This window comes from Lepidochelys kempii, chromosome 13 (assembly GCF_965140265.1).
Source record: "Lepidochelys kempii isolate rLepKem1 chromosome 13, rLepKem1.hap2, whole genome shotgun sequence".
In the NCBI taxonomy this organism is placed as follows: Eukaryota; Metazoa; Chordata; order Testudines; family Cheloniidae; genus Lepidochelys; species Lepidochelys kempii.
The window spans coordinates 5,651,097-5,676,602 of NC_133268.1; the positions used below are offsets into that span (position 1 = coordinate 5,651,097).

Consider the following 25,506-nt stretch of genomic DNA (forward strand, 5'->3'; position numbering starts at 1 on the left):
TTGGGATGCTCTCTCTCTCTCTAAAAGAGATACAAGGGGTGGTTTTATTATCTACACAACTCCTCTGCAGCAGTAAGTCACAGCTCATTCTCGGGTCTCCTGCTGTTGGAGTGATCACCTGGGACCTTTTGAAGGAGCAAACTTGGGTCTGTCATCTCCATAGGGAAGGATGCAGAAGATGCCCTGAATAAATTGTATGTCCTTGAAAAATCCATTGGCCAGACTCTTTATTAAGTTAACTTATGCCTCAACCTGGGCACCCCTCCTTGCTGGTGCAGCTGTGCCCCTGCCAAGCCCTGTACCCCGGCAGGTCCACCCCCCTCCAGCATGTCAGGGGAGGGGAGAGGGCATGGTGAAGCCACACTCAATGACCTCAACCCTCCGCTGGCACCAGTGGCTGCAGTTCTAAGTGGCAGTGGGGGCCGGCGCTCAGAATCGGGGAATGGAGCTGGCGCCCCTGATGCTCTCGCCCCTACGTTGAATGGTGCTCCAGCCCGGGGGAGGTTCTTGCTCCGTGTGCAGTGGAACGCACCAACTCAGAACTGCTTGATGTAATTGTTATAGCTGCATGTAGGATGATGAAGGCTTATGCTGAGTGGGGAGATTGGAGGGGGAAATTCAAGCAAAAGGGCAGGACTTCCCAACAGAGCATCGCTCCAAAGTCTCTTTTCCCTTCCTCCAGACTGCAGAACAAGAGGGCAGTTCCATGCTCTTTCTCAGCAATTCCGGAGCAAGAGGTCTCCTGGCTTCAGCTACCCAGAAGAAAACCCTTCTAAGCACAACCCTGCCATCCCCAGGTGCAGTGCCTCTACGTTTTTCACCTTCCCTTTCTCTACTGTCACAAAGTTTGTCATTTTTTGTGTGCGCGTGCATGTGATCATTTGAAATCTGCCAACCTGAGCTGAGGACTAGAGTGCAGGGATATTTGCAAAATATACAAGACTCTTTATACATGACTGAATAAACTGTTCTGTGTATGTAGAGTGCTGGATTCTGCTAAGATCAGAGCTATGGTGCTGTTTAAGGAACTATGATATTGCACAAATACAAACTCTGAGCCTGATCCAAAGCCCACTGGAGATGGTAGGAGTCTTTCCGTTGATTTTAATGAGCATTGAATCATAGAATATCAGGGTTGGAAGGGACCTTAGGAGGTCATCTACTCCAACCCCCTGCTCAAAGCAGGACCAATCCCCAACTAAATCATACCAGCCAGGGCTTTGTCAAGCCTGACCTTAAAAACTTCTAAGGAAGGAGATTCCACCACCTCCCTAGGTAACGCATTCCAGTGCTTCACCACCCTCCTAGTGAAAAAGTTTTTCCTAATATCCAACCTAAACCTCCCCCACTGCAACTTGAGACCATTACTCCTTGTTCTGTCATCTGCTACCACTGAGAACAGTCTAGATCCATCCTCTCTGGAACCCCCTTTCAGGTAGTTGAAGGCAGCTATCAAATCCCCCCTCATTCTTCTCTTCCGCAGACTAAACAATCCCAGTTCCCTCAGCCTCTCCTCATAAGTCATGTGTTCCAGTCCCCTAATCATTTTTGTTGCCCTCCGCTGGACATTTTCCAATTTTTCCACATCCTTCTTGTAGTGTGGGGCCCAAAACTGGACACAGTACTCCAGATGAGGCCTCACCAATGTCGAATAGAGGGGAACGATCATGTTCCTTGATCTGCTGGCAATGCCCCTATTTATACAGCCCAAAATGCCATTGGCCTTCTTGGCAACAAGGGCACACTGTTGACCCATATCCAACTTCTCGTCCACTGTAACCCCTAGGTTCTTTTCTGCAGAACTGCTGCCTAGCCATTCAGTCCCTAGTCTGTAGCGGTGCATGGGATTGCTGGGTGAGAGCCCAGTGAAAACAAGAGAGAATGAACATTGTAGGGGCAGATTTTCAAAATCTCAGGAGCCTAAGGCCACTCGTGCAAAAAAAACCTGCCAGTGCACCTCTAATCAGTATGTAGACTCACTAAAGTGTAAGGTGGGGGTTTGCACTCAGTCGTGGTATGTGCCTGTACAAATTAGGCAAACAGTTGCATGGATGTTTCACCAGTGACTCTTGGCTCTTGAACCATTGAGAATCTGGCCCTTAAACTCCTTTTGATTTAGAAAAGCAGAAACGTGAAACACAGAACCTGAATGTACAGCCAGGGTCACGCTTTTAAATACCTGCATAGCCAGGAAATTCAAGAGTGAACATTTTCACAACAGCCTTCACTTTCTCTGCCACTACTTATAGAAATGAAGAGCCTTCCCACGACCGTTCCTCCCAGCGGGACCTTGAGTCTTTTGTGGCTGACCTAGAAAAGACTGTCTCTTTCCTACGGAAACAGGTAGGACTTCATAATGCACCGGGGCTCTTCCCCTCACCCACCTGTGAATAGGATGTAGAGCCCTGTATAAAGCTGCCAGGTGTAGTGTGTGTGGCTTGTTCCCTCCCGCAGAAGTGGGAATGACTGAGCAGAGGGAACTAGGGGTAGTCACAGGAGCTTGAGGGCAGAGAGAGGAGGGGAAGGGCAGGGCTGGTAGGAGACTCTTTCTGGGTAAAGATTACTTTTGGGGGTTCTCAGGGGAACAGACTCCGTCCCAGAGCCTGGAGGTCCAGCCTTGCATCTTCCATGAGCCTGTCTGGCCTTCTGAAATGCCTCCAGAATGGGACCCATTCTCAGCATCCCTCTGCATGCATCTGCTTCAGCTGAGACCCAGCAGTGCAGAAGCATGTCCAAATTGCACTCAGCCGTGGGAACAAAACATTAACCGGCCACCTCCTAATCTCAGGGTGCACTCAAGTTTGGGGAGTGCAGGCTGCAGAATGTTGGGTGGGGAGAGGAGCTTGGAGAATTCCCCACCGGGGAGCTGGTGCTATCTTTGTCTTGCTGTCCCAGGTCAACATATTAGAAGGTCAGCTGAGGTGGTGGCATAGAAGCACTAATGAATATAGACGGTGGAAGAAGACTGGAGAGAAATGGAGAAAAAGATGATGACCCCATCTGCTAACGTGAGGTCAGAGCATGTCAGCTGGGCCGCCAGCATGGGAGAGGGTGCAGGGAAGGATAGACAGATTGGTACCAGACTGCTGATTATTATTATTACTATTTATTTGTATTATCATAGCACCTAGGAGCCCTAGACATGGCCCGGGACCCCACTGTAGTAGGCCCTAAAGAATTTACAATTGAAGTACTGTAAATGGATTTAATTTACCCACAAATAATGCCCCCAAAAGGGTCTCCAGAAGGCCATGTGGGGATCTCGGGTCACAGACCAGGGTGGACAGAGGGACTCTTGTATATACCTTGTACAGCTGTGTTCCCCTGTAACTCAACAATAGCTGTAGATGGCTGTTGGCCTGTGGACTACTGCTCCTTCTCATGTTAGCAGCCTTGCTAGCTATCCTTGCTGTACCCCAAAGCCATGTGCCCTCCATCCAGTGTGCTCCCTTCATAAGGAGTGGGGCCTGGTGGGAAGCAGCATGAGCTCACTTAACTATTGTTCGCCTAAGGAAAGCACAGTGGAGATTCTCACACCTTGGAAGGAGATTAAAAATGGCCCAGCTGGCAGTACACTCAGTTTAAGAGGCAGGACCTGTGACGTGACCAGACCAGACCAATCCAATCCAAAAGCAAGTATCACAAACAGGAAGCCCCTACTCTGTGCGGTGGTGCCGCCCATCAACCGCTCTAGGGCCAAAGGCAGGCAGATTGCACACCTGTGCAGCGCGTCCCCAGGAGCTGTCCTCTGCGGAGAGTCAATGTTTGGGAACCCTATTTGGAAAGAATGAGTTTTAAGCTAGCTCAGATCATTTACAGCAGAGGCTGGAAAGCTCGGTTCCCGAAGAGCGATGGTGGAGGACAGAAGGGGTAGCTTATACATTAGAGGGCTCTGGAGCCTCTTGGTTGTATTTGATAGGTGCTGTTACGCTGCTGTTTGCATTGCAATAACATCTAGATGCCCCAGCCCCTTGGTGCTAGGTGCTATACAGACATGTAACAAGGAGATGATTCCTGCCCCCAAGGCGCTTACAATCCACCCGGTTTCTCTTCCTCCTCTCTAGGTTATTTCAGGTGATCTGTACACTTCACACTGCTCACCTCTCAGCCAATCTTCTCCACCCCAAGAGGGCCCCAACATGATGGCCAGTGAGAACAACGTTCCATCCAGTCTGACTCCTCCTGTACCACTCCACCCCAGGGCAGCTGTGCTTCCCCTGGTACCTGACTCTTCGCACTGACAGCTTAGAGCCCCTGAACCGTCTGCCCCCCTCCGCCGCAGGAGAAAGGTGTTCCTCTCAGCCTGCAAACCTCTGCACTGCCCTATTTTAGGCAAGCAGACCATGTGCTCCTAGGATCCTGCTTTTCACTAGCAGAGCCCTCGCTCAGAAAGCGGAGACAAGTTAAAACTGCTTCAGTGCCTTCATCCTGTACGCTTTCCTCCTCCCGCTGCATATCACACCGCCACATTGGCTTTTGCAGCAGGTATTCCTAGGGCACCCAACCCCCTTGGGAACATTGCGCACCTAGCAACACTTCGCCCAGACGAGCCGTCTCAGACAGCAGGGTCAGCAAGGATTTGGAAAATCTGATCTCACATGTTTAAATTAAAAAAAGAAAAAATTCTCTTATGTAATTGAGCAAACAAGAGCTTCCGGGACTGTGAAGCACTGCTGGCATGGCCTACAGTTAACACAAGCAGTGACCAGAAAACCCCCCATCCATTGGAAATATTCCTCCCATCCTGGGCCTAGAGTCTGGTGCACGGGAATGCTGTACTGGAAACAGAAGGGAGGTCAGCTTACCCTTGATGCTTTACTCCCTCCGTCATTTTAAAACTAGTGGAATCTCCCCCAATTAAATCTCTGCGAGTGAATCTACCTTTTCATGCCCCGTGGTCAGAAACTTTTCTTTCGCTCTGGACGGCGCTCTCCAAGCTTCTACCTTTATGCGTTTTAGCTGGGGGGATGGTTTCCATTCGTCTTTACCCTCCTAAGGATTTCAGCTGGAAGATGTATTTACAGTGTAAATGTAACAGGACCTGACACACAACCTCAGATAATTAAATGCAATAGCCCTCTAGTTAAAAGCCAGGAGCGGCTGTGTTCCATCAGTTAGCTATTTGGAGAATACTGTGTGCGGTAGTTGACACATGAATGAATGTAAAGTGTTGCTTGTATTTATTATTCCCAGGTGCTCCACAGCTAAACAAGAAATATGTAATCAGCTTTTGGGGTCTACTTTGGAGGTGCTTTTCAGTGGTGCTATAATCTATACCCAGGTGACTCCAGGGCAGCCTAAAACTTGTCAGTCACAGGCAGATAGTTTTTGCTAAGAACATACCTGAGTCCTTAGTTGTTCTCTGTTCTTCCCATCGTTCCTTTCTTTTTCCCACCCTATATCCTCCCCTTTCCCACAGTACAAGGATCATAAACTTTTCCAGACATGCTTGTTCTTTTTTCTTCTTTTCAGGCCTGTTACTGAATCGAAGGGACCCAAAGCCTGTGATGCCCCTGCTAGGACTTGGAAGTTATTAGGAAAATAAAATGATGCTAGAAAAGGGGTGTGGCTGATGAGATTTTATCAACTATTTCTTGGTGTGCCAAGGTGGGTGAGGTGATGTCTTTTATTGGACCAGAGGATGGTCCAATAAAAGATACTGGCTCGCACACCTTGTCTCTCTCATATCCTGGGACTGGCAGGGCTACAGCGACCCTGAATACATAGTTCTGTGGGACTGCAGCCCTCGTTAAAAAGAGCAAGGGACACATGTGCCGATACCAACTGTCCAGCTTAAATGCCTAAAGAAGCCAGGGCCATGGTGGATTTTTCTCTCGATGCACATGGTTAAGGAGGGTGGGGGCGTGTGGCGAGCGTAGTGGGAACAGCAGAGTTGTCGGAGGTGTTTTACACACATTCCAGTGGGCAATGTGGAACTTGCTGTCTCTTTCCCCTACAAGTTGGAACCCCTGCTTCCCCCCCTTCTTTGATGCCTGCTTGTATGCTAGAAGTAAGAAAAGCACCACTTGGGGAAACTCCCTAAACAGGAAATCCTCTCTCCAGTGCCCGGTGCTCGTGCAGATGGTGCACGCTGGGCAGGCTGATGGGCAGCCATCAGTGGACCCTCTCAGGCCAGGTAGGGCACATTTGTTTTGCTTCTTCCTTGTAGGTGGGGAGTGGAGAAAGGTGAGGTGGCAAAGTTTACAGACGATACTAAACTGCTCAAGATAGTTAAGACCAAAGCAGAGTGTGAAGAACTTCAAAAGGATCTCATCAAACTAAGGGACTGGGCAACAAAATGGCAAATGAAATTTTAATGTAGATAAATATAAAGTAATGCACATTGGAAAAAATAACCCCAACCATACATACAATATGATGGGGGCTAATTTAGCTACAACTAATCAAGAGAAAGATCTTGGAGTCATCATGGATAGTTCTCTGAAGACGTCCACGCAGTGTGCAGCGGCAGTCAAAAAAGCAAACAGGATGTTAGGAATCATTAAAAAAGAGGATAGAGAATAAGACGGAGAATATCTTATTGCCCTTATATAAAACTATGGTATGCCCACGTCTTGAATACTGTGTACAGATGTGGTCCCCTCATCTCAAAAAAGATATACTGGCATTAGGAAAGGTTCAGAAAAGGGCAACTAAAATGATTAGGGGTTTGGAATAGGTCCAAAATGAGGAGAGATTAAAGAGGCTAGGACTTTTCAGCTTGGAAAAAAGGAGACTAAGGGGGGATATGACAGAGGTATATAAAATCAGGAGTGGTGTAGAGAAAGTGAATAAGGAAAAGTTATTTACTTGTTCCCATAATGTAAGAACTAGGGGCCACCAAATGAAATTAATGGGTAGCAGGTTTAAAACAAATAAAAGGATGTTCTTCTTCACTCAGCGCACAGTCAACCTGTGGAATTCCTTGCCTGAGGAGGTTGTGAAGGCTAGGACTATAACAGGGCTTAAAAGAGAACTGGACAAATTCATGGAGATTAAGTCCATTAATGGCTATTAGCCAGGATGGGTAAGGAATGGTGTTCCTAGCCTCTGTTTGTCAGAGGGTGGAGATGGATGGCAGGAAAGAGATCACTAGATCATTACCTGTTAGGTTTATTCCCTCTGGGGCACCCGGCATTGGCCACTGTCGGTGAACAGGATGCTGGGCTGGATGGACCTTTGGTCTGACCCGGTGTGGCCATTCTTATGTTCGGCATATATTCATGATTACAGACCCACCAGTCCATCCTTCCCCACAACTCCTATGCAGCAGCCTGGAATGGTTCTTCATGGAGCCCAGGTCCGTGGTAGATGGGGAGAGGACACAAATTGGTTTGCACTTATGGCTCTCTGAGCCTTCGGGGTGGGGCAAGATGCCCCTAAAATCTGATCAAGTTTTGGGGCAGGCAGTTTGGGTATTGTCAGAATCCTGGGGAGCACGCAGGGATGCTGACACCGAGCCATGGGATTTGCACATGTTGGTTTGCTACCCTGTGTCGCCTCTTCGTGGTGTTTTCTGGACTCCTACAGCTGCCTTCTGTGGCGGCTGTGAAATGGGAATTACCTGTCTGTCTGTATGACAGGAAACCCAGTGTGCTTTACTAATGTGGCACCTTGAGACACTGTGTTCCCGCCAAAAGCAAATTTACCAGCCAAATGAACTCGCGTGTGAATTTTTGCACTCAACATCACTGGAGTTACAACTTTCATAAAACTGTGTGTGTGTGTGAGCGAGAGAGAGAGTGTGTGTTCGTTCAGTGCTCATGAGCATTTATCCTGAGGAAAGCTGATAGCGCTCTACTCCGATCCCATCCCAGGTCACTTAGGAACCCGTTGGCCCCACTTTGAGCAGCCCTGTGGACTCTGGAACAACAGTTCATGGATTCCCAGGGCAGAAGGCACCGTTGTGATAAGTGTATAACACCGGCCAGAGACCTGCCCCAAAGCAATTCCCAGAACAGATCTTAGAAAAATATCCAAGCCAGCACTTGGCAGCTTCAGAATAAGTCAGCGAGTGGAAGTGGGATTTACTGCATCAGGGAATGGAGGATTGGCTACCTAAGGGGTGTGAAGTTTAAGGAATGTAACTTTATAATATATCCAGGTGAGTAGATGGCTCTCGTGACCACAGGATCTAAATGGCTCCTGTGAGTTAAAAGATGCAAAACCATGACAGATGCAATTCCTAGAGCCAAACTCAAATGAAAAGAAAAATTGAGATCCAGATGAAAGAGAGAGATTTTCAGCTAAATTTATAATGGTCTGAATTTTGTTACTGAAGTGGCCTTAAGTCAACCACTTAAGTGATCTAGTTTTGCCACTTAGTTGAAAATTGCACCTTAGGCAGTCCAGATTCACCACTTAGGTGCTGTGGTCCTCTTAAGTAGAACTCTTAAATAGCTGAGACCACTTAAATGGCATAATTATTCAATAAACCTCTGATCAAACCATTACAATATATCTCTTCCTCTCTATTTTTTTTTAAACCACTTCTTTCAAACAAATAATTTGCATCCTGAAAACGAACCAGTGTCAGCCATGGAATTCCAGAGACAATTATAGCTAGGTTTCAATTCAATTTTTTATTTTTTTATAATTCCTATGGATAATATCGATGTTTATTTTTAAACATTTTTTCTGATTTTTATCAATTTAGATTTTCACACTTCTGGGAAATTATGCAGGGGGCAGACAATAATTATTTAATTGCCAGTAGACGTTGAGATTCAAAAAGTTACAGCTTTATAACTATTCAAACGCAAGGTTAACATTTCACGTCAAAATATACAATGTAAATATCTTTAAATCAAGCTCTAAGTTCTCCAGCAGCGTTTTTTCTTACTTTGCCTAGCAGTGAATTTCGGTCATCGATGGAAATATTTGTTTGTTGGTTTGTGTGTGTACGGTGAAATTGACATCTACCACTATTGACCAGTCCTATCCTTCCCATCCTAACGAAGGCAGCGGAGGACAAATAAGAGGCACAAAAGCTAGAATGCAGGGAGAGCTGATCTCCTGTCGAGAGACATGTAAATCTCACTTCCATGGAAACTCCATGCAAACGTCAGCCCATTTCAGCTGGGACTTTTCACATTACATAGCAAACCTGAGGCCACATAAACGGTAAACTCCGGACAAGAAATGCAATAAACCTCTCCCTTTTATTCAACAGTCTATGGATTGCACCCACAAAAGAGCTCCAGTTTAAAACAAAAAGCAAGGCAGTTGCAGTACAGGGGGAGTTAGAGTGCTCCAGACAGGTAAAGCCAGATGTCAGAACCTGCCCAGGAGGAGGGCTGTAAGTGCCGAGCAAAAAAAATATTTGAGGCAAAAATCCAGACCACTCCAGCTGAAAACCTCCCCCTCTTACATTCTCTCACTTGCTGTCTCTGGAACTCCTGTTTTTAACTCTAGCACATTTATAATATAATAATTTATATGAGATAATTTATCTGAAAGATCCTGCACAAGATAGAGGGAGATTATTTCTCTGAGATTTACCACTTGTACGTACGAGTCCTTCCTACCTACCAGAGATTTCTGTTTGTCAGTAACTGGTAACTACCAGAACATATTTTTGGTTAATTTCTAGTTCAAAAGATTCCCTTGCTTCTTAAAGTGTAAACAGAGTTGACTAATGAAGCAAACTCCAGGTGTGATTGTAAGGCCAGATGTGTGTGCAGGTCTGAGCCTATGGCTCCAGCCAGCAACGAGTTACACCTGATCTTCTCGTTTCACTTTCAGAAGTAGGAAGTTCTCAGCTAAAGACAGCACAGGTGCCTGTTTCAGCACTGAGCTGGCATCACACGCCCCTGAGCGTTGATTCGAACAGATGATGTGCAGAGCTCAGGACTAAAGACATGGGACCAAAAGTCCCTGCTCTGCTGTGGAGAAATGCTATAGCATAGCGGCCTCACGCTTGGACACAGCTTTGTTGGGAACAGGGATGGAACAACATGTCAGGAAGCGCTTGACCTTCCTGACCTCCTTGTGGAACAAACTCTGGCCAAACACCGTCTCTGCTGATAGGCCCTCACAGGGGGATTTTGAGCCTGATCCTGTCCCCCTGCGGCCAGACCTAGAGCCGGATCCTGTCCTCCCCAGCTCCTCTCTCTTTAGTGCGCTGTATGATTTCAGAGCCAGGAGTGCAGAGGAGCTGAGCGTCAGCCGAGGAGATAAACTCTGTGTCCTCAAAGAAGAGGGGGAATATGTCTTAGCCAGGAGGCTTTCGGGGGAACCAGCGCTGGGCTACGTCCCTGCTAATTACGTGGCAAGGATCAACAAGGAAACCTCCCATCAGCTGTAAGTACCAGCTCTTCACTGTGGCTTGTGTGGGGATAATCTTTTGTAAATGAAGCACAAAGCAGGGGGAAACTTGGCAAGCTGGATCTCCCGGCACCAGTGCTATATATTGATCTAAGGCCTGGCAGAACTGAAAGCTAGGGACAAAGAACAAACACTGGGCCTGCTGCCTCTACATTGAGGCTGTCCCCGATCAGCTTGAACTGTAGCATTGTCTTGTCTCTCTTTTATTTGTAATTTGCATTTGGTATTGTCAGTAGTCAGGGCCTACGGCACACCACGGTTATTGGGCTGTGAGTGGAACTGGCGCATCGCACAGTTCCAGGCCAAACAGAGAGATGTCTGAGCTGTTTGTTCTGTTTGTACAGCACCTAGCACAACGGGGTCCTGCTCCAAGCTGGGGGCTCCTTGGTGCTCCGGTAATACAAACAATAATGATCCCTGGCAGGTGGCTGCCAAGGGCCTGCTCCACTCGCAGGTTCTGTACTGGTGATGCTGTGTCGGTTAGGGTGTGATTATTTTCTTTTAACTGAAATAGTGATGCTGGTAAAACCCCCAGCCTGGACACATTGATACCAGTCTGAAGGGGTCTTGTCCCAGGTATAGCTGTTCCCCTTCCTGTTTGAGAATACACTGTGCCAGGATACATCACCTTTCCAGTGGTATAGCTGCCCTTTAGACAAGGGGGGTTAGACTGGTTTGATTAAAGCAATGCGAGGTGTGTGTAGACAAGGCTTTTAATCCCTCTTTGTGCTGCATCAGTCCCCCAAACCGCTGCTGGTCCTCTTCTCCCAGACTGTGGTGTGGGATGAGGCTAAGTAGACAGCTGTGGCAAGCTTGGCAGAGGGAGGCAGCTGCCCTGCTGAACCCCCGAGCCCCACCAGACAAAACCCCTGTTTCGGCACAGCCGTGGGCCAGTCGAGTTCTCCAGCTCCAGCACCGGCCCAAGGGGAGGGTGTTGTGGAGCTCCAGCAGCAAGCTGCTCTGGCAAACCACTCCCCCACCCTGCCAACAACTCCCCAGCAACACCTTCACAGCTGCTGATTTTAAGGTTAGAACATTAACCTCTTCCTGCCCAGTGCGTGAGTGAAAGGCAGCATTTCTTTCCCCACTCACAATGATCCAGGTCCGACGTGCTTTGTGAAGCACACCTGAGACACTTCCGTTCTGCCAGTATCAGGCCCATGAGTCAGTCAGTACCATTAGCATATTACACACACGCTGGAAGCAAGCATTGCGAAAACTCCGAGTGAAGTCCCAGGAAAAGTTTCTCCTCTGGTCTTTCTAGTCTACTCAAGTGGCAGCTGAGCTCTTACTTATCTTCCTGAATATGGAGTCAAAGGGGTGGAATGTGGGTGACAGCATCCGATACACACTACAGTCAGTTTTCAAAGTGAAACCACTTTGCATTTTAAAATAAATAGGGTTCCGTTCCATCTGTCCGTCTCACTGAGATCAGATAGACAGGACACCGACCAAAAAAATGGTGGTGGGGTACGACCAGAATACAGGGTTTTCAGCACTGATGAATTCGTTTCTTTTCGTCAGGTTCCAGGTAGGGCTGGATTGAAAAATACAAGAAAAAAATGGATTTTTGGGGAGGGTTTTCATCAAAATGAAAAAAATTGTGTAGATCAAAGGGATCAGCAGTTTCTCAACAAACTGGTTTTGCCATTTTTGAATTGTTTTCCCTAATTTCTTTTTTTTTTTTGTCCAGACAAAAAATCTGGCCACCAGATTCAATCTGAATTCACAGGTAGGGTCGGTCACCCCAAACCTGCATTTTTTCAGTGACTTTAGTATTTGCCAAAAAATAAAAATTCCCCTAACTCTCCACACAACCCCATCCAAGCCCTAGTAGCAATGGCAGGGTGGGCATTGTACCAGTAGCCATCAGTACATCCCGATGCCTGTCAGATGCCAGGGGCATGACACTTGTGTAGTCCTGACCCTCATCCACTGATTGGGGCTGGGTCAGTCTTTACCAGCACACCTGTGTTTCACACCTGTATTACAGGTGGCACATGAAGTAAAGGAACCCACCTTTTCTTGCTGGTGGGATCAAACCTCAGTGTAGATCAAGAGTGACCATGTTCGTGGTCGTGCTTGTCTAGAGCATAAACCCACAGTGCAGTTTAGCTGTTATGACTGGCAATGCACCAGGACAGCAGCAGGCAGGTTCAGGCAAAGCTTCGTTGACAAATTCATTCATGGGCCCCGTGAAGAGAGTAGCTGAATTAGAATAATTCCAGGAGAGGAGTAAAAGTCATTAGTACTCCTAGGTGGAGGAAATTGATCCTTAACCTGTGGAGCGTGCTTGGCTTTGTTGATGCTATGTATTCCTCACTTTCTTGACTCACCAATTCATAGTTCCTTTAATAATCTGCAGCCAGCAATAATCTGTGTGGCAGAGAGAAATTAGTGGGGCGTATGCACCAGCGTCCCGATTTCTGAAAAGCGGCTTCTGAGTTTGTTACCAAATAGTCTCGTGAGTGCAGTTTTGCAGGAGCAAAGAATCTGATCTCACGGAGTCACCCAAATCACTGGCTGCACCCCCACAGCACCTGGTAGAGTGGGACTTTCAGAAGCAGTAACCTAGCTCAGTGGTCTTCAAAGTTTTTGGATCGCGCACGCCCCAGTGCCACCGAAGAAAGGAAAGGGGAAGACCTGCCGTAGGCGTGCTGCCGAACAAAAAAGGAGGCAAGACCTGCCCCAGGTGTGCTGCTGGAGGGGAAGACCTGCTGCAGGCGAAGAAAAAAAACAGCGGAGTGCTGTCAGGTGGCACTCCTCCTGCCACGCACCCCCTGGAATCCTATGGTGCCCCCCCTGGGGTACACGCACCCCACTTTGGAGACCACTGACCTAGCTCACTGAAATCCAGTGGCAAAACTCCGCGTCTCCATGGCAGAAGCCTTGTGCCGCCGCTGAATGCTTTTTGGGACTCCCACCTACGTATCCACGTATTCTCAAATACGCCTGCAATTGTTTGCACCCTACCACCTGCCCCTAGTTATCTGGGGGTGCAAGACTGATGCCTGAGTTGAGGCCCATATATAGGGCCCGACCAAATTCACGGTCCAATTTGGTCAGTTTCACGATCATAGGATTTTTAAAATCCTACATTTTATGATCTCAGCTATTTAAATCTGAAAGTTCACAGCATCATAATTTTAGGGGTCCTGACCCAAAAAGGAGTTCGGGGGGGCGGGGCTTGCAAGGTTATTGGGAGGGGTGGGGATTGTGGTACTGCTAACCTTACTTCTGCGCTTGCTGCTGGTGGCGGGGCTGGGCCGCCGGAGAGCAGCGGCTGCTGGCCGGGAGCCCAGCTCTGAAGGCAGAGTCACCGCCAGCAGCAGGGCAGAAGTGAGGATGGCCTGGTATGGTCTGGCCACCCTTCCTGCTGCTGGAGGGGCACTGCCTTCACAGCTGGGCACCTGGCCACTAGCTGCCGCTCTCTGGCCACCAGCCGCTGCTCTCCAGCCACGAGCTGCCTGCTCCCCGCAGCGTGTTCACTCCGCACCCTCCTGTGCAGCCGGGCAGTGGGTTGTCTTCACCTGAGGCCTGCCGGTGATGCTGTGATTCTGCTCCCATTGCAGGTGGGGGTCTTGAGGGCACCGCCTGGCCCCAGGCCTGGCAACCTAGATTCATTTTTCATTTACTGGGTGTATGTGTGCTTGCAGCTTGCCCAGAACCGTCACGCTAGGTGAAGAGACGAGAGTAGGGACTATGCTAACAGCCTGGGGGGGAAGCAGCTTTCCTCAGCTAGCCGGGTGTATTGCAAGTGAGCCAGTTGCGGGGGAGCGAGGCGAAGAGCCTGTCAGATCCACACCACATCAGTGCTTGTAGCTGAGGCAAATAATCCCTTTCCATCTCCCTTCTGCGCAGTTACACCAACCCTGAGCCCCAGGACAGGCTCAACCTGTCTTCCCCCCTGCCCCTCCCAACAAGAACAAACAAGAACAAGAAACGCCAGCTGTGCCTTGGGCTGAGTATACGACGCTGCTGGATGGATCAAGTCCCTGGTAAATGCAGGCTCAGGGGCGCCATTCACCCAACACCCTCTGGGAGCCTCTCCCAGTGCCTGCGTGGGGGTGTGCAGAGATACTAACAGACCCTTTCACTGCTCAACCCTTTGTAACAAACACCAGTTCAGCTTTCTGCAGCAATGGCCTCTAGTACCCTGGCAACCGCCTTTACTCATGTATTGCCTGGGAAGCGATGACCTCTGACCCTTTCCCAGATGATTTTTAACAATAGATTTGCACAAATTATAGGAGTAGAGGAGTTGGAGGGGAAGGACGGAGCCGGGATCCACTTGCATCCATCAGAACGCCTGACCAGCAGGATTTTAGGAGCAGTGCAGTTTAGGTTAGTACTTACATTGTAAACTCCTTGGGGCAGGAACCGTCTCTTTCTGGGTTTGTACAGTGCCTAGCACAATGAAGCCCTGCTTCACAACTAGGGTTCAGAGGCACTATGGTAATACAAATAAATGATGTAATAATTAGAAGAGTGGTGAGAAGAGACACGTGATATTGTTCCTGGCCCCCTGAACCCTTACACACACTGAATGGCCACGTATACATTTGCACATACACATTTTAGTACCCATGTGTGTTAAGATGGGATAGTCCTGGTTGGAGACAAGGCTGGCTCTGGGCAGGGACTGTGCAAAACGCCCCTTGTGTGGTGTTTAGTGAGCCCTCCACACTGAAGGAGTTTGCAAGAGTTCTGCTGCATTCTGTGTCCAATTGCAATTGGCTCTGCCTGTAACAATGAGCTTCCTGGAGCCCTGCCTGCACTGTGTCTGGGAAGCTCAGCCCTTAAAGGTCCTGTCCCCAATAGCACACCTAGCACAGCTCTGCCCACAGCACCTCACACCTGACCTGCAGCCCTGCCTTGCTATTCCAATCTTCGATCTCCTTTGGTTAGAGACTGACGATTGTACGGAATTTTGCCAAGCACAAAGGGTAGTTTTGTGACGGGCAAATAGAGGAAAGACCACCGGCACATTTTCACTTGTGACCTAATCCATATTTGAACCTGGATTTTCTAGAACTGAAGGGCAAATAAGTGCCTTATTTTAGGTGCTACCAAACCCTTCTAATTCTTCCTGCTTCCTTAACTGCTGAATTAAGATCAAAATGCCCGGTATCTTTGGTGGAGTTAAGTGTTTACAGCAGACGCCATTGGTTCTAAAGATCTGCTCTTATCTGGGGCAAAGTGCCGGGCTTTCCTGTACTCTCCTCTGGAGTCCAAAGAATGAAGGAAATAGTTTGGCATTAACAAGCTGTGATACCAGATAACAAAAGGCCCCGGTGAAACTGAGCAAATCATTCAGCAGCCTCTGAGCGCAAAGGTTAGCGATGACATCAGAGGGTGTGATTGTTTGTGGTGCGATTGTTTGCGGGTGCTCCTGTCTCTGCACTGTAAATCAGCTCTTCTGCTGCTCATGAGGCAGTTGCACAAACACAAATAGTGATAACCACAGGTAGTGTGGGCTGGAACCCAAGAACCAGCATCTCTGCTATTCCAGCTCGGTGGGGACATGGGGAGAACATCTGGCATCCTGATCTTCTGTTCAACCCTGCCACTGGGGGGGTTGGATACAAGCAGTTTCTGGCCAACCCTCAGCACTGACACTGGGGACTGGGGTTTCTGCTCCCTTTGTGCCACATGAGACATACAAAGCCTCTGCAGAGGGCAGGGAATGAATGTAACATGGTTGATACCCAAGGGGAAGGAAGCTGTGTGGGAGACATTAGGAAAACAGTGTGTGCGTCTGATGTGACTAGCCGGGGAGCGACATTATAAATTAAGAAATTGACATCAACGGGCAGTTCCTTCAATACTGGGGCGCATGCCTCCACAATGGGGGTGGGTGAAGCTAGCAAACTGCACTGCTGGCTTGTACATATGCAGCCACAATGTACATTACTGAACTGAAATGGACATCAAAGGGCAGCTCCTTGAGTACCGCTGAGCATGAGCACTGTAAACTAGCAAACCTTGTCTCTGGCTTTCATGTGGGCATCCCTCGCACCAGGCGGTCCGTGGGCTAAGCAGGGCTGGGTTACAGATGATGAGGTCTTTTCAAAACAAAGGAAATGGTTGGTTGGACTCCGCATCCAGCCCCACGTCCATGCTCACATGAGTTATGTTATGCACCAATATAACCCACTAAACGCCATTCCTAAGAAAGGCCAGATCACACTGCTTCAGCAACACCCAAACAAGTGGTAAATAGGCAAATTAACCCTGCCCGCGGGTGAGGGAAAGTCACTTTGCCCTCTTCACATCTAGGGGGAGCCGGAGACCTTCTGTTCCCTGCAGGCCTCCTCGAACCTGGGCTGATACATGCAAAGGCTGGTCTGTGCCTGTGCATTGTGCATTAACCTAGCCCATGCAGGTCGTTCCTGCTGCAGCAGACAGCTCTTCTTCTAGGAAAAGAAGGAAAAGGTGCATTTCTCTCTTTTGCACCCTGGGCACTGGCCACCCCATTTTTTACTTGCTAGTATTCAGGGGGCTGGAGTTTTTTTGCAGCAAGTCTTTTATTATCTGCCTCAGGAGGTTTTACTGGTGCCCATCACTCCCGTATCACACCACCTTCTGCATAAAACACAGCAGTGCCGATGAGCCCCCCTGGGCCAGACCCTCAGCTGGCGTCAATCAGCATAGCTCTGTCGAAGTCCGTGCAGAGCTGCTGATTGACCCCAGCTGAGGACCTGACCCTCCGTCGCTTGTCCCCTGGCGCATGCTATGGCTAAACGGAGCCAGCTGCAGCCACATGGTGCAGAGCCCAGCTCGGTTCACGCTGCCCATTTCGGGGCATTATTGGGCTTTACTCTGACTCCTCCCGTCTCAATGCCTCTCGGGGCCCGGGTGCAGCAAGGGTCTGTCCTGGGGGCTCAGTCGCTCTGATCGGCCATTTGTCTTTCTTGCAGCTGGTACTTCAGTGGAGTCAGTCGAAATGAGGCCCAGCAGCTCCTTCTCTCACCGCCCAATCAACACGGCTCCTTCCTCATCCGCGACAGCGAGAGTAGCCGGGGGGAGTATTCTCTGTCAGGTAACCCCCAGCGCTCTGCAAAGTCCGGCCCTGCTGCTGTCTGTGGCTCATTTCTGCCCTCGTGCCACAAAGGAGGCTCAGTGCTGCCCAGGAGCAGAGGGTGGCACAGCTGGTGGGGAAGGGAAATGAAGATGGTTGTGAGCCACCTTGCCACCTACCTCCATCCTGGGGGCCTGCCAGAGGCCAAATTCACCCCTGGCATAATTTAGAGCCATCTCAAGGCACTTTTTAGGTTCCTTTCTCTCTTGGTCGCCCTTCCCTGGGCTATGGCAGCCCCAGGTGTAGATTTGGCAAGATGAGGGGAAAGGGAAGTGATCAGCATGTACCACATGCAAGTGGGAGAAGCCCCTGGGTGAAGGAACATTCTGCCTGTGGAGCTGGGCTCACCAACAAGCAGGAAAGAGCAGGGATGTGTTTAAAGTGGTTTATAGCATCCTATTAAGATGGCTTCACTTCAGCTCTGAAAAGGGACAGAAAGCCACTCCAATGGCCATTGAATGCCCTGCGTATCTATGCAAATATTGAGCGCTGAATCACTGTGGGAAAGCAAAGTACAATGCTCTCATTCAGGGATATGAAAGCCATAAACAATTTACAGCTTCATAAGACAGCTTCATAGTCCTTAGCCGCGGGGTTTATTTCCAGTGGATTGTTCTATTGATCTGTGGATTATATAAAAAAAGAAATTCCGGCTTTAAGCTATCAGGGCCTGATTCAGGTCTCATTTACAGTGATGTAAATTCATAGATTTTTAATGCATCACTTAGTCTGACCTTTGGCATGACACAAGATGAAGACCCTCACCCCAGTAATTTCTGCATCACGCCCGTAAACTCTGTTTGCAAACTAGCATACAGTGATATTCAGTCTTGATTGAAAGACTTCAGGTGATTGGAGATCGCACCACGTCCCTGGGTAAATTGTTCCAATGGTTAATTACCCTCCCTGTTAAAAATTTACTTCCAGTCTGAATTTGTCTAGCTTTAGCTACCAATCATTGGATCTCGTTGGCCTTGGTCTGCTAGATAAAGAGCTGTCTACTATCAAATCTCTGCCATGTGTTAGTATTTAGAGACCATTTATAGACCAAGTCACCTGTTAACCACCTCTTGGACAAACTATCTGGGCTGAACTTCTTTAGTATGGAAGTCAGTGTTGTTACACTGGTGTAAATGAGAGCCAAACTGAGGCCAGAGCCAGCAATGCTCAAGTGGGGACTAGTGCTGGTTGCATGGGTCACTGAACTCTGTTTCAATTTCTCCTTTGGTTTTTCTCTTGCAGTCCGTAATCATGCTAAAGTCAGTCATTTCCGGATCTGTAAGGAGCCCGACGGAGGTCTGTACATACAAAAGGGACACACTTTCCCCAACATGGAGGAACTGCTCACCTTTTACACCATAAACTGGAAAGTTGTACAGAGCCCCTTGTTACAGCCCTGCATCCCTAAGGTCTGTGTACACAACACTAGCGTCAACTAGTTTCTTTCACTCTTACACTCATCTTAAACCTGATGCTCACTATTTGCTTGCTGGCCTTGGCCGTTTTCTTTCTTCGTTATTTCATTTTAGTCTTGTAACTTGTTCTGTGATTGTGATGGGGTAGGGAGCAGGTGATTTGCTAGGGGATATGGTGGCCATTAGAACAGAGGCATTCTGAAGGACAATGCAGGCAGTTTCTTGTAGAACTGGTTGCATTCTTTTTGTTTTGGAGCCAAAAAAAAAAAATGAATCCAAAAACTATAAACATTCTCCAGTGGGAGAAATGGGGCCAGAATGAAAAAAAAAAATCCGTGTTCATTCTGCCAACAGAAATAAAAAAGTCTTTCAGTGAAAAAATGTTGAAAATGAAAAACGTTTTTTTCAGCATTTTTTCACAGAAATGTGTCCATAATTTTTTGAGCAGCTCAACTTTCGACACTTTATTAAATGAAAGGTTTAAGTGTCCTTTTAATATAGCTGCCCTCTTATCCATCCATCAGCCTCTTTGCTTTCAGGCTCTGCTGTGTTAATTATAAGGTTAAGGAGTCTCTCTTGTTCTGCGGCTTTTATCTGGTTTCCCTTTCTTCAAGTTGAATTGCACAGGGCTTTCTCAAATGCTTACTCCATATTCAAGGCCATCTTTAAGGTCATTGGTTCCAATTCAGAGTGAAAAAGAATTTGAAATGTAGGAACTTCCTCTGGAACAGAAACTCCAAGTTTCAACCAGCTCTACCGAGAAGTTTAATTTGCAGGGGACAGAGACCAGTTTCCTATAGCTTCACTGAGCACCCTCTTATCATACAAATCAATATTAATGGTGCAGATGGGATGGTCTCTCTGTGATCTGAGCGGCTGCTTCCTGCTACATACCCCTTCCAGCAGCTTCTCTGCCTTCACGCTTCCTGTGAGACCTAACTGCCTCCCGAGAGAAACCAGAGCCCTTAGTATCCCTTGAGCCTTTGTAGTTCCTGGTCCTAAAATGGTGGTAGATCCTGCAGTCTCAAAGTTCTGTTCTCATGGACATCTCTGGCTCCCAAATGTGGCCAGTGCTCCAAAGGCAGTAGCCACGGCAAAGGATTCTGGGACACACCTGAGGGTCAGAAGTGCACACGTAACAGAGGAGAATCAGGATGAAGAGGTGCTGTTTGGGACTGGACTGGATGCTGACTTCGGTTGCTTTCTCATCCTATGCCCAAGTCTGCCCTGGTTCATAAAGCTGCCTCTACCTGACTAGCTGGATGGCATAGGCCTGAAATGAAATGTTCTGTGTCTCTATATGTTTAATACAGACACCTCCGGTGAGAGATGCATGGGAACGGCCCCGTTCAGAATTCACCCTCGGGAGGAAACTGGGGGAAGGATACTTCGGAGAGGTGTGGGAAGGATTGTGGAAGAACATGGTCCCAGTTGCCATCAAAATCATAAAACAAGGTGCGTGGACGCGAAGGCAGGGAACATTAACCATGTGCCACCTTGTCTCTTTCACTCACTGCCATGAAAGATCTCTCCAGTCTGTTTCATTTCCCCCTTGATCACCCAACATTTCATGTAAACAATCAGACTAAATAAACTAACTTCGATAGGACTTCCTGCCTGGCTTAGTCGGGCAACCCTAGCTCAGTAAGGCTACTTGCCTGGAAGCGAGGTGCATGCCAAAGCATCCACACGTCTGCACGCACCCATTCGAAAATCTGGTCCTATCTACGTTGAGGCCTTTACAAAATGGCTTCCTCCCCCCTTACCCCCCATCACTCTGGAGGCCTCATGGTAAGACACTGCACTGTTGTGTGGAACAGGGGCTCTCAACCTTTCCAGAGTACTGTCCCCCTTTCAGGAGTTTGATTTGTCTTGTGTACCCCAAGTTTCACCTCACTTAAAAACTCCTTGCTTACAAAATCAGACATAGAAATACAAAAATGTCAGAGCACACTAGTACTGAACAATTGCTGACTTCTCATTTTTACCATATATTATCAAATAAATCAATTGGAATATAAACATTGTACTTACATTTCAGTGTATCGTATATAGAGCAGTATAAACAAGTCCTTGTCTGTAAGGAATTTTAGTTTGTACTGACTTTGCTAGTGCTGTTTATGTAGCCTGTTGTAAACCTAGGCAAATATCTAGATGCCTTGATGTACCCCCTGGAAGACCTCTGAGTCCCCCCAGGGGCAGGCTTACCCCAGGTTGAGAACCACTAGTGTGGAAGGCCCTTCTGCACTCAGCAGCTACCTGAAAATGGCATCTCAATCCTAACGAGAACAACCTCAATAAATGTTATTGTTAATGAGCTGCAAGGGGGTGGGGTGCATGAGCCGTGAGAGCCGCAGAGTGGGGGCGGGGCTGGAAAGCTCCCGCAGCCACATGGAGAAAGGCAGGGATGAACGTAGCGAGAAACGCACTCACCCTGGAAACGTCTCGGCTTCCTCCACAGCTGACATGAAGGCAGAAGACTTCACCAAAGAGATTCAGAACCTGAAGCGGCTGAAGCACGAGAGGCTGATCCAGCTCCATGCGGTCTGCTCTGTGGGTGAGCCCCTGTACATCGTCACCGAACTCATGAGGAAAGGCAACCTGGAGAGCTACCTCAGCGGTCAGTACCACCCGGCCCTGAATGCCAAGCGCTGCGCAGGGAGTCATAGAATCATAGACTATCAGGGTTGGAAGGGACCTCAGGAGGTCATCTACTCCAACCCCCTGCTCAAAGCAGGACCAATCCCCAATTTTTGCCCCAGATCCCTAAATGGCCCCCTCAAGGATTGAACTCACAACCCTGGGTTTAGCAGGCCAATGCTCAAACCACTGAGCTCTCCCTCCCACCATGTGACAGTACCACTCTTGGAACTCGAGTCTCCCAGCACTCAAGAGCAGCTCGAAGGGACGGCAGGGCCCAGGCGGCTGCCTCCGCCCTGCCCAAATTAAACCGGTGACAACGCGCTGCCGTCAAAGAGGCAGCCCGCCGAGCTCTGCTCTCATTTACGTTGGGGCGAAGGCAGGGCGGCTCCACCCCAGTCGGAGCAATTCCATGCTTACCCCAGTGTAACTGAAAGCAGAATTCAGCCCCGGGTACATTCTAATTCACCATACGTCGGCCAGGGACAATTCGCCATTTTTAATTTTAAACCTCTTACAGAAGCCCTCACCCCTACCACCGGTAACTATGCAATGGGCCTCTTTGCAGAAAAGTCTCAACAGTCCTGAGCACCCAGATCTGAATGTAAGGCCTGGTCTTCACACCGTTTTTTGTGCTGGTATAACTCACTTGGTCGGGTGTGATTGTTTTACTGAAATATATATACTAGACTAATACCTCATGTGGGTTATATCCGTATAATGCTGTCTTTTTCCAGTACAGTTTATTCCCCTTCCTTTATGGAGGGCGGTAGTGCTCGGACTATACCGATGTAGTGAAAACAGTACAATTTGTGTATGTCGACAAGGCATAGGCTTCCTCAAAGCTCCTGCAGGTTTGAACTCCTGCCGTCGCTTGACGCCCCTCTCTAAGAAGAGTTGCCGTGGCATATTGAGACATTCGCGCAGTCCGAATGGCGTGCTGCTTCGTTGTTCACCGACTCCAAAGGAGGTGGTTTCACCGGGGGACTGGGAGAGTGAGTTTTCAGCTCCCCAGCCTGCTCGGCCACAACCTCTGTTGGAAGCGAATTGCCAAAACTTGTCCCTTGGGCATTGGCGTCTGAAACAGATAAAAAGGCAAGTCTCCTGTTGCCATCTTGATGAGTCAGCCCTGAAACTGCACGAAGAACATGCCTGTAGTGTTTATTTCTCTCATTCTTTTCTTTCGTTCCCCCAACCAGGAAATAGTTGTTAGGGAAACAAGTCACACAGCTCCCAGCTGGGACCTCTTCTTTACTAGGTAACATCCTCCATTGACTAATGGGGCCTCCTTTGGGGCTATGGATCCCGCAGGACTCATTATCCAAGGAGCAACAACTCCCAAGTAGGATGGGTTCTGAAACACAACTCCCAGCCAAGAGTTAGACTCCATGGCTCATACTCCTAACAGTGGCTCATACTCCTACCATACTCCTTATGAGGACCACCTTCCTCACTGCAACAGAGCTCACAGGGGTCCAATGCCTGCCAAGCACTGAAACACACGCTTAACTTTACAGACATGGAAGTCAAGGGGAACCTGCATGTGCTCAAAGTTAAGCGTGTGTGTGAGTGCTTTGCAGAAGTGGGGGCTGAATAACAAAGGCTGCACACGTTCATAACGTGTTTATTTTATCAGTTCCTAGCAGCAGGTCTCTTTCCTAGCAAGGATGTACTGATTCCATAACGTGCTCTGTGAGGGTTTTAATGGATCAGCCTAAAACAGAAAGTGATTTTGGTCCTTCGATCGCTGGTTTAACAGGTCTGGAAGGGAGGGCTCTGAGCACACTCCACCTGATGAGCATTGCTTGTCAGGTGGCCGATGGGATGACGTACCTTGAAGAACAGCATATCGTTCACAGGGACTTGGCCGCTAGGAACATCCTTGTGGGAGACAACCTCACCTGCAAAATCGCCGATTTTGGACTCGCCAGGCTCCTCAAGGTTGGTCTGCTGGAAGCTGTTGGTCCCTTTGCCTTGCTTATTTCCACATTCCCTTCCCTGTCCCCAAGGGGCTCCCAGTTTCAAAGCCCCAATTCACACTGGAACCTGTGAGCCCCACCCTTGAAGCTTTTACAAGGTGGCACCATCCTACCAGCTGGTTAGACTTAGATACAGCTGATTAACTGGCTGGAGGGGTTGCCTTTGAATGCCACAGAACAGACAACTCCACCTCTCCCCAAACACTGACTTTTCTGCCTGCCTAGAGGATGAGAAACTCGCACCAGGGATCCAGCGTTGGCTGTCCCAGGTTGACAATCCCGAGAGCTACAGCTAGACCGAGGTACTGAAACATGGTCTCCAGTTAGATCGCGTGTGGCAGGACACAATCAGTGTCGGCCCTGAAACGAGTGCACCGTTGGAGAGAGGGAGCTGTGGGGCTAGTAAGGGTTACTTGAGATAGCAGCTTAGGCTTCTCCTGCCCCCGTGCCTGTGAGAGAGGGGATATTGTGTTTGTTATTTCCCCTTTGCTCATGGCCTATCTCCTGCTGCTTTTTAGGACGATATTTATTCCACCAGCGGCAGCACCAAAATCCCAGTGAAGTGGACAGCACCAGAAGTAGCAAACTACCACACCTACTCACTGAAATCTGACGTTTGGTCCTATGGGATCCTGCTCTATGAAGTCTTCACGTATGGGCAGACCCCGTATGAAGGTAAGATGCCCACCCTTCCCCCTCCTCTTTACCAGCTGTGCTGCCTTTCGAGGGATACTGTGCCACACTCTTTCAGAGAATGTCCTTCAGGGCGCGTCTACACAAGAAAAGCGCCTGTGGTCGCAACTCTCGGAACCCAGGTCAACTGATTCGGGCTCGCACTGTGGGGCTAAGCGTAGACATTCGGGCTGGAGCCCAGGCTCTGAAACCTGCCGAGGGGGGAGAGACTTGCAGCTCCGACCTGAGCCCTAATATCTATCCAGCTATTTTCAGCCCTGTGGCACAAGCACTTCCAGCCTGAGTCAATTGCCCCAGATTGAGACTTGGTGCCGCGGATTGGTTTGGTTTTTTGCAGTGTAGATGTACCCTCGTTGTGCTCCCCTTACACAAGGCTGCTGTCCTCTGGCTCCCCACCTCACCGACATCCAGCAGATAGCCCTGATGAAACATGTGCTTCTCCCACCCCGCCATCCAGTCTTCCTGCCAGGAAAGGAGGCTTTCAGCACAGTGCATGGAGCCGCTACGGCACAGCCAGGAGGCAGCCTTGATAGTTGCTTGACACAGGTTTCACTACACATGGGAGGTGCGCTTGATGAGGGATCGAATGGTGATGGAGAAGCCGTTCCATACAGGCCGGCTAGACTCTTCACAGCCACCCTGAGCCATTTGGGGGGATAAACTCCACAACGTGATGGTGAATAGGGTCATTGGAGTTTATTGTTTCCTTACAGGAATGACAAACCAAGAAACCATACAGCAAATCAGCATGGGCTACCGCCTGCCCCGGCCAAGCACTTGCCCTCCTGAGATCTATATCGTCATGCTGGAGTGTTGGAAGGGTAATGCTGAGGAACGACCCACCTTCCTCGCTCTGAGAGAGAAACTCTGCTCGATTTACAGACGGGCGCACAATTTGCTCTCCTGATGGAAACGGCCCTACGCCTCACCCCCGTGATTATTTGGGGCTCCATTTCCCACTGCTGGAGGTATCCATTCCATTGACTAACCTGTGCAGGGCTTGAGTCCGGCAGGCATTCTTGTGTTGCACATTTCAGATGAAGATACACAAGGCCCTCTCCTTAGGAGGGACAGAAAACCGTGCTCCATTTTGGAGACTTTTAGCCTCCTTGCTATGGTCTGGCTGTGCCCTCCTCAAGAGGACTATTCATTATAGATGCGGTACAGCAAAGATGTCACCTTGGGTATAAGAAGTTCTTAATCTGAACAGTACAGCAGGATTTCACAAGCTACCCGCTGCGTTGAAAGTGAAGTTTCCCGTTTACTTTGTCTGTGTAAACTACTGATTGCTATGGATTTATTCATGATGTGTGTCTGATTTATTTATTGATCAATGCATGTAAACCCACTCAATTTTCAGAGCGCATGCGGA

General features: G+C 48.7%; 2 protein-coding genes across 2 annotated transcripts in view; both read left to right on the top strand.

The window, feature by feature from the left end:
- Window positions 1-5,552, top strand: part of LOC140896881 (peroxidasin homolog) — a 66,804-nt gene extending 61,252 nt beyond the window's left edge. The window contains exons 20-23 of the mRNA XM_073308948.1: window positions 683-797; window positions 2,250-2,343; window positions 2,896-3,013; window positions 5,473-5,552. Coding sequence (XP_073165049.1) covers window positions 683-797; window positions 2,250-2,343; window positions 2,896-2,991 — 305 coding nt within the window. The 3' untranslated portion in view covers window positions 2,992-3,013; window positions 5,473-5,552. The remainder of the gene's footprint in view (window positions 1-682; window positions 798-2,249; window positions 2,344-2,895; window positions 3,014-5,472) is intronic.
- A 4,394-nt stretch (window positions 5,553-9,946) lies between these two features.
- Window positions 9,947-25,041, top strand: SRMS (src-related kinase lacking C-terminal regulatory tyrosine and N-terminal myristylation sites). Its single transcript, XM_073309024.1, has 8 exons — window positions 9,947-10,302; window positions 17,247-17,368; window positions 18,650-18,816; window positions 20,136-20,277; window positions 21,284-21,442; window positions 23,222-23,403; window positions 23,960-24,116; window positions 24,848-25,041. Exons 1-8 carry the CDS (start codon window positions 9,947-9,949, stop codon window positions 25,039-25,041), a joined length of 1,479 nt encoding a protein of 492 aa, XP_073165125.1.
- Window positions 25,042-25,506: the final 465 nt, after the last annotated feature.

What these genes read in the sequence shown, in the direction of transcription:
- SRMS (XM_073309024.1), top strand. Translation starts at nt 9,947, where the DNA reads ATGGAACAACATGTCAGGAAGCGCTTGACCTTCCTGACCTCCTTGTGG. An exon ending in AAGGAAACCTCCCATCAGCT is followed by an intron (nt 10,303 to 17,246) that starts GTAAGTACCAGC and finishes TCTTTCTTGCAG; the next exon opens with CTGGTACTTCAGTGGAGTCA. An exon ending in TGGGCAGACCCCGTATGAAG is followed by an intron (nt 24,117 to 24,847) that starts GTAAGATGCCCA and finishes GTTTCCTTACAG; the next exon opens with GAATGACAAACCAAGAAACC.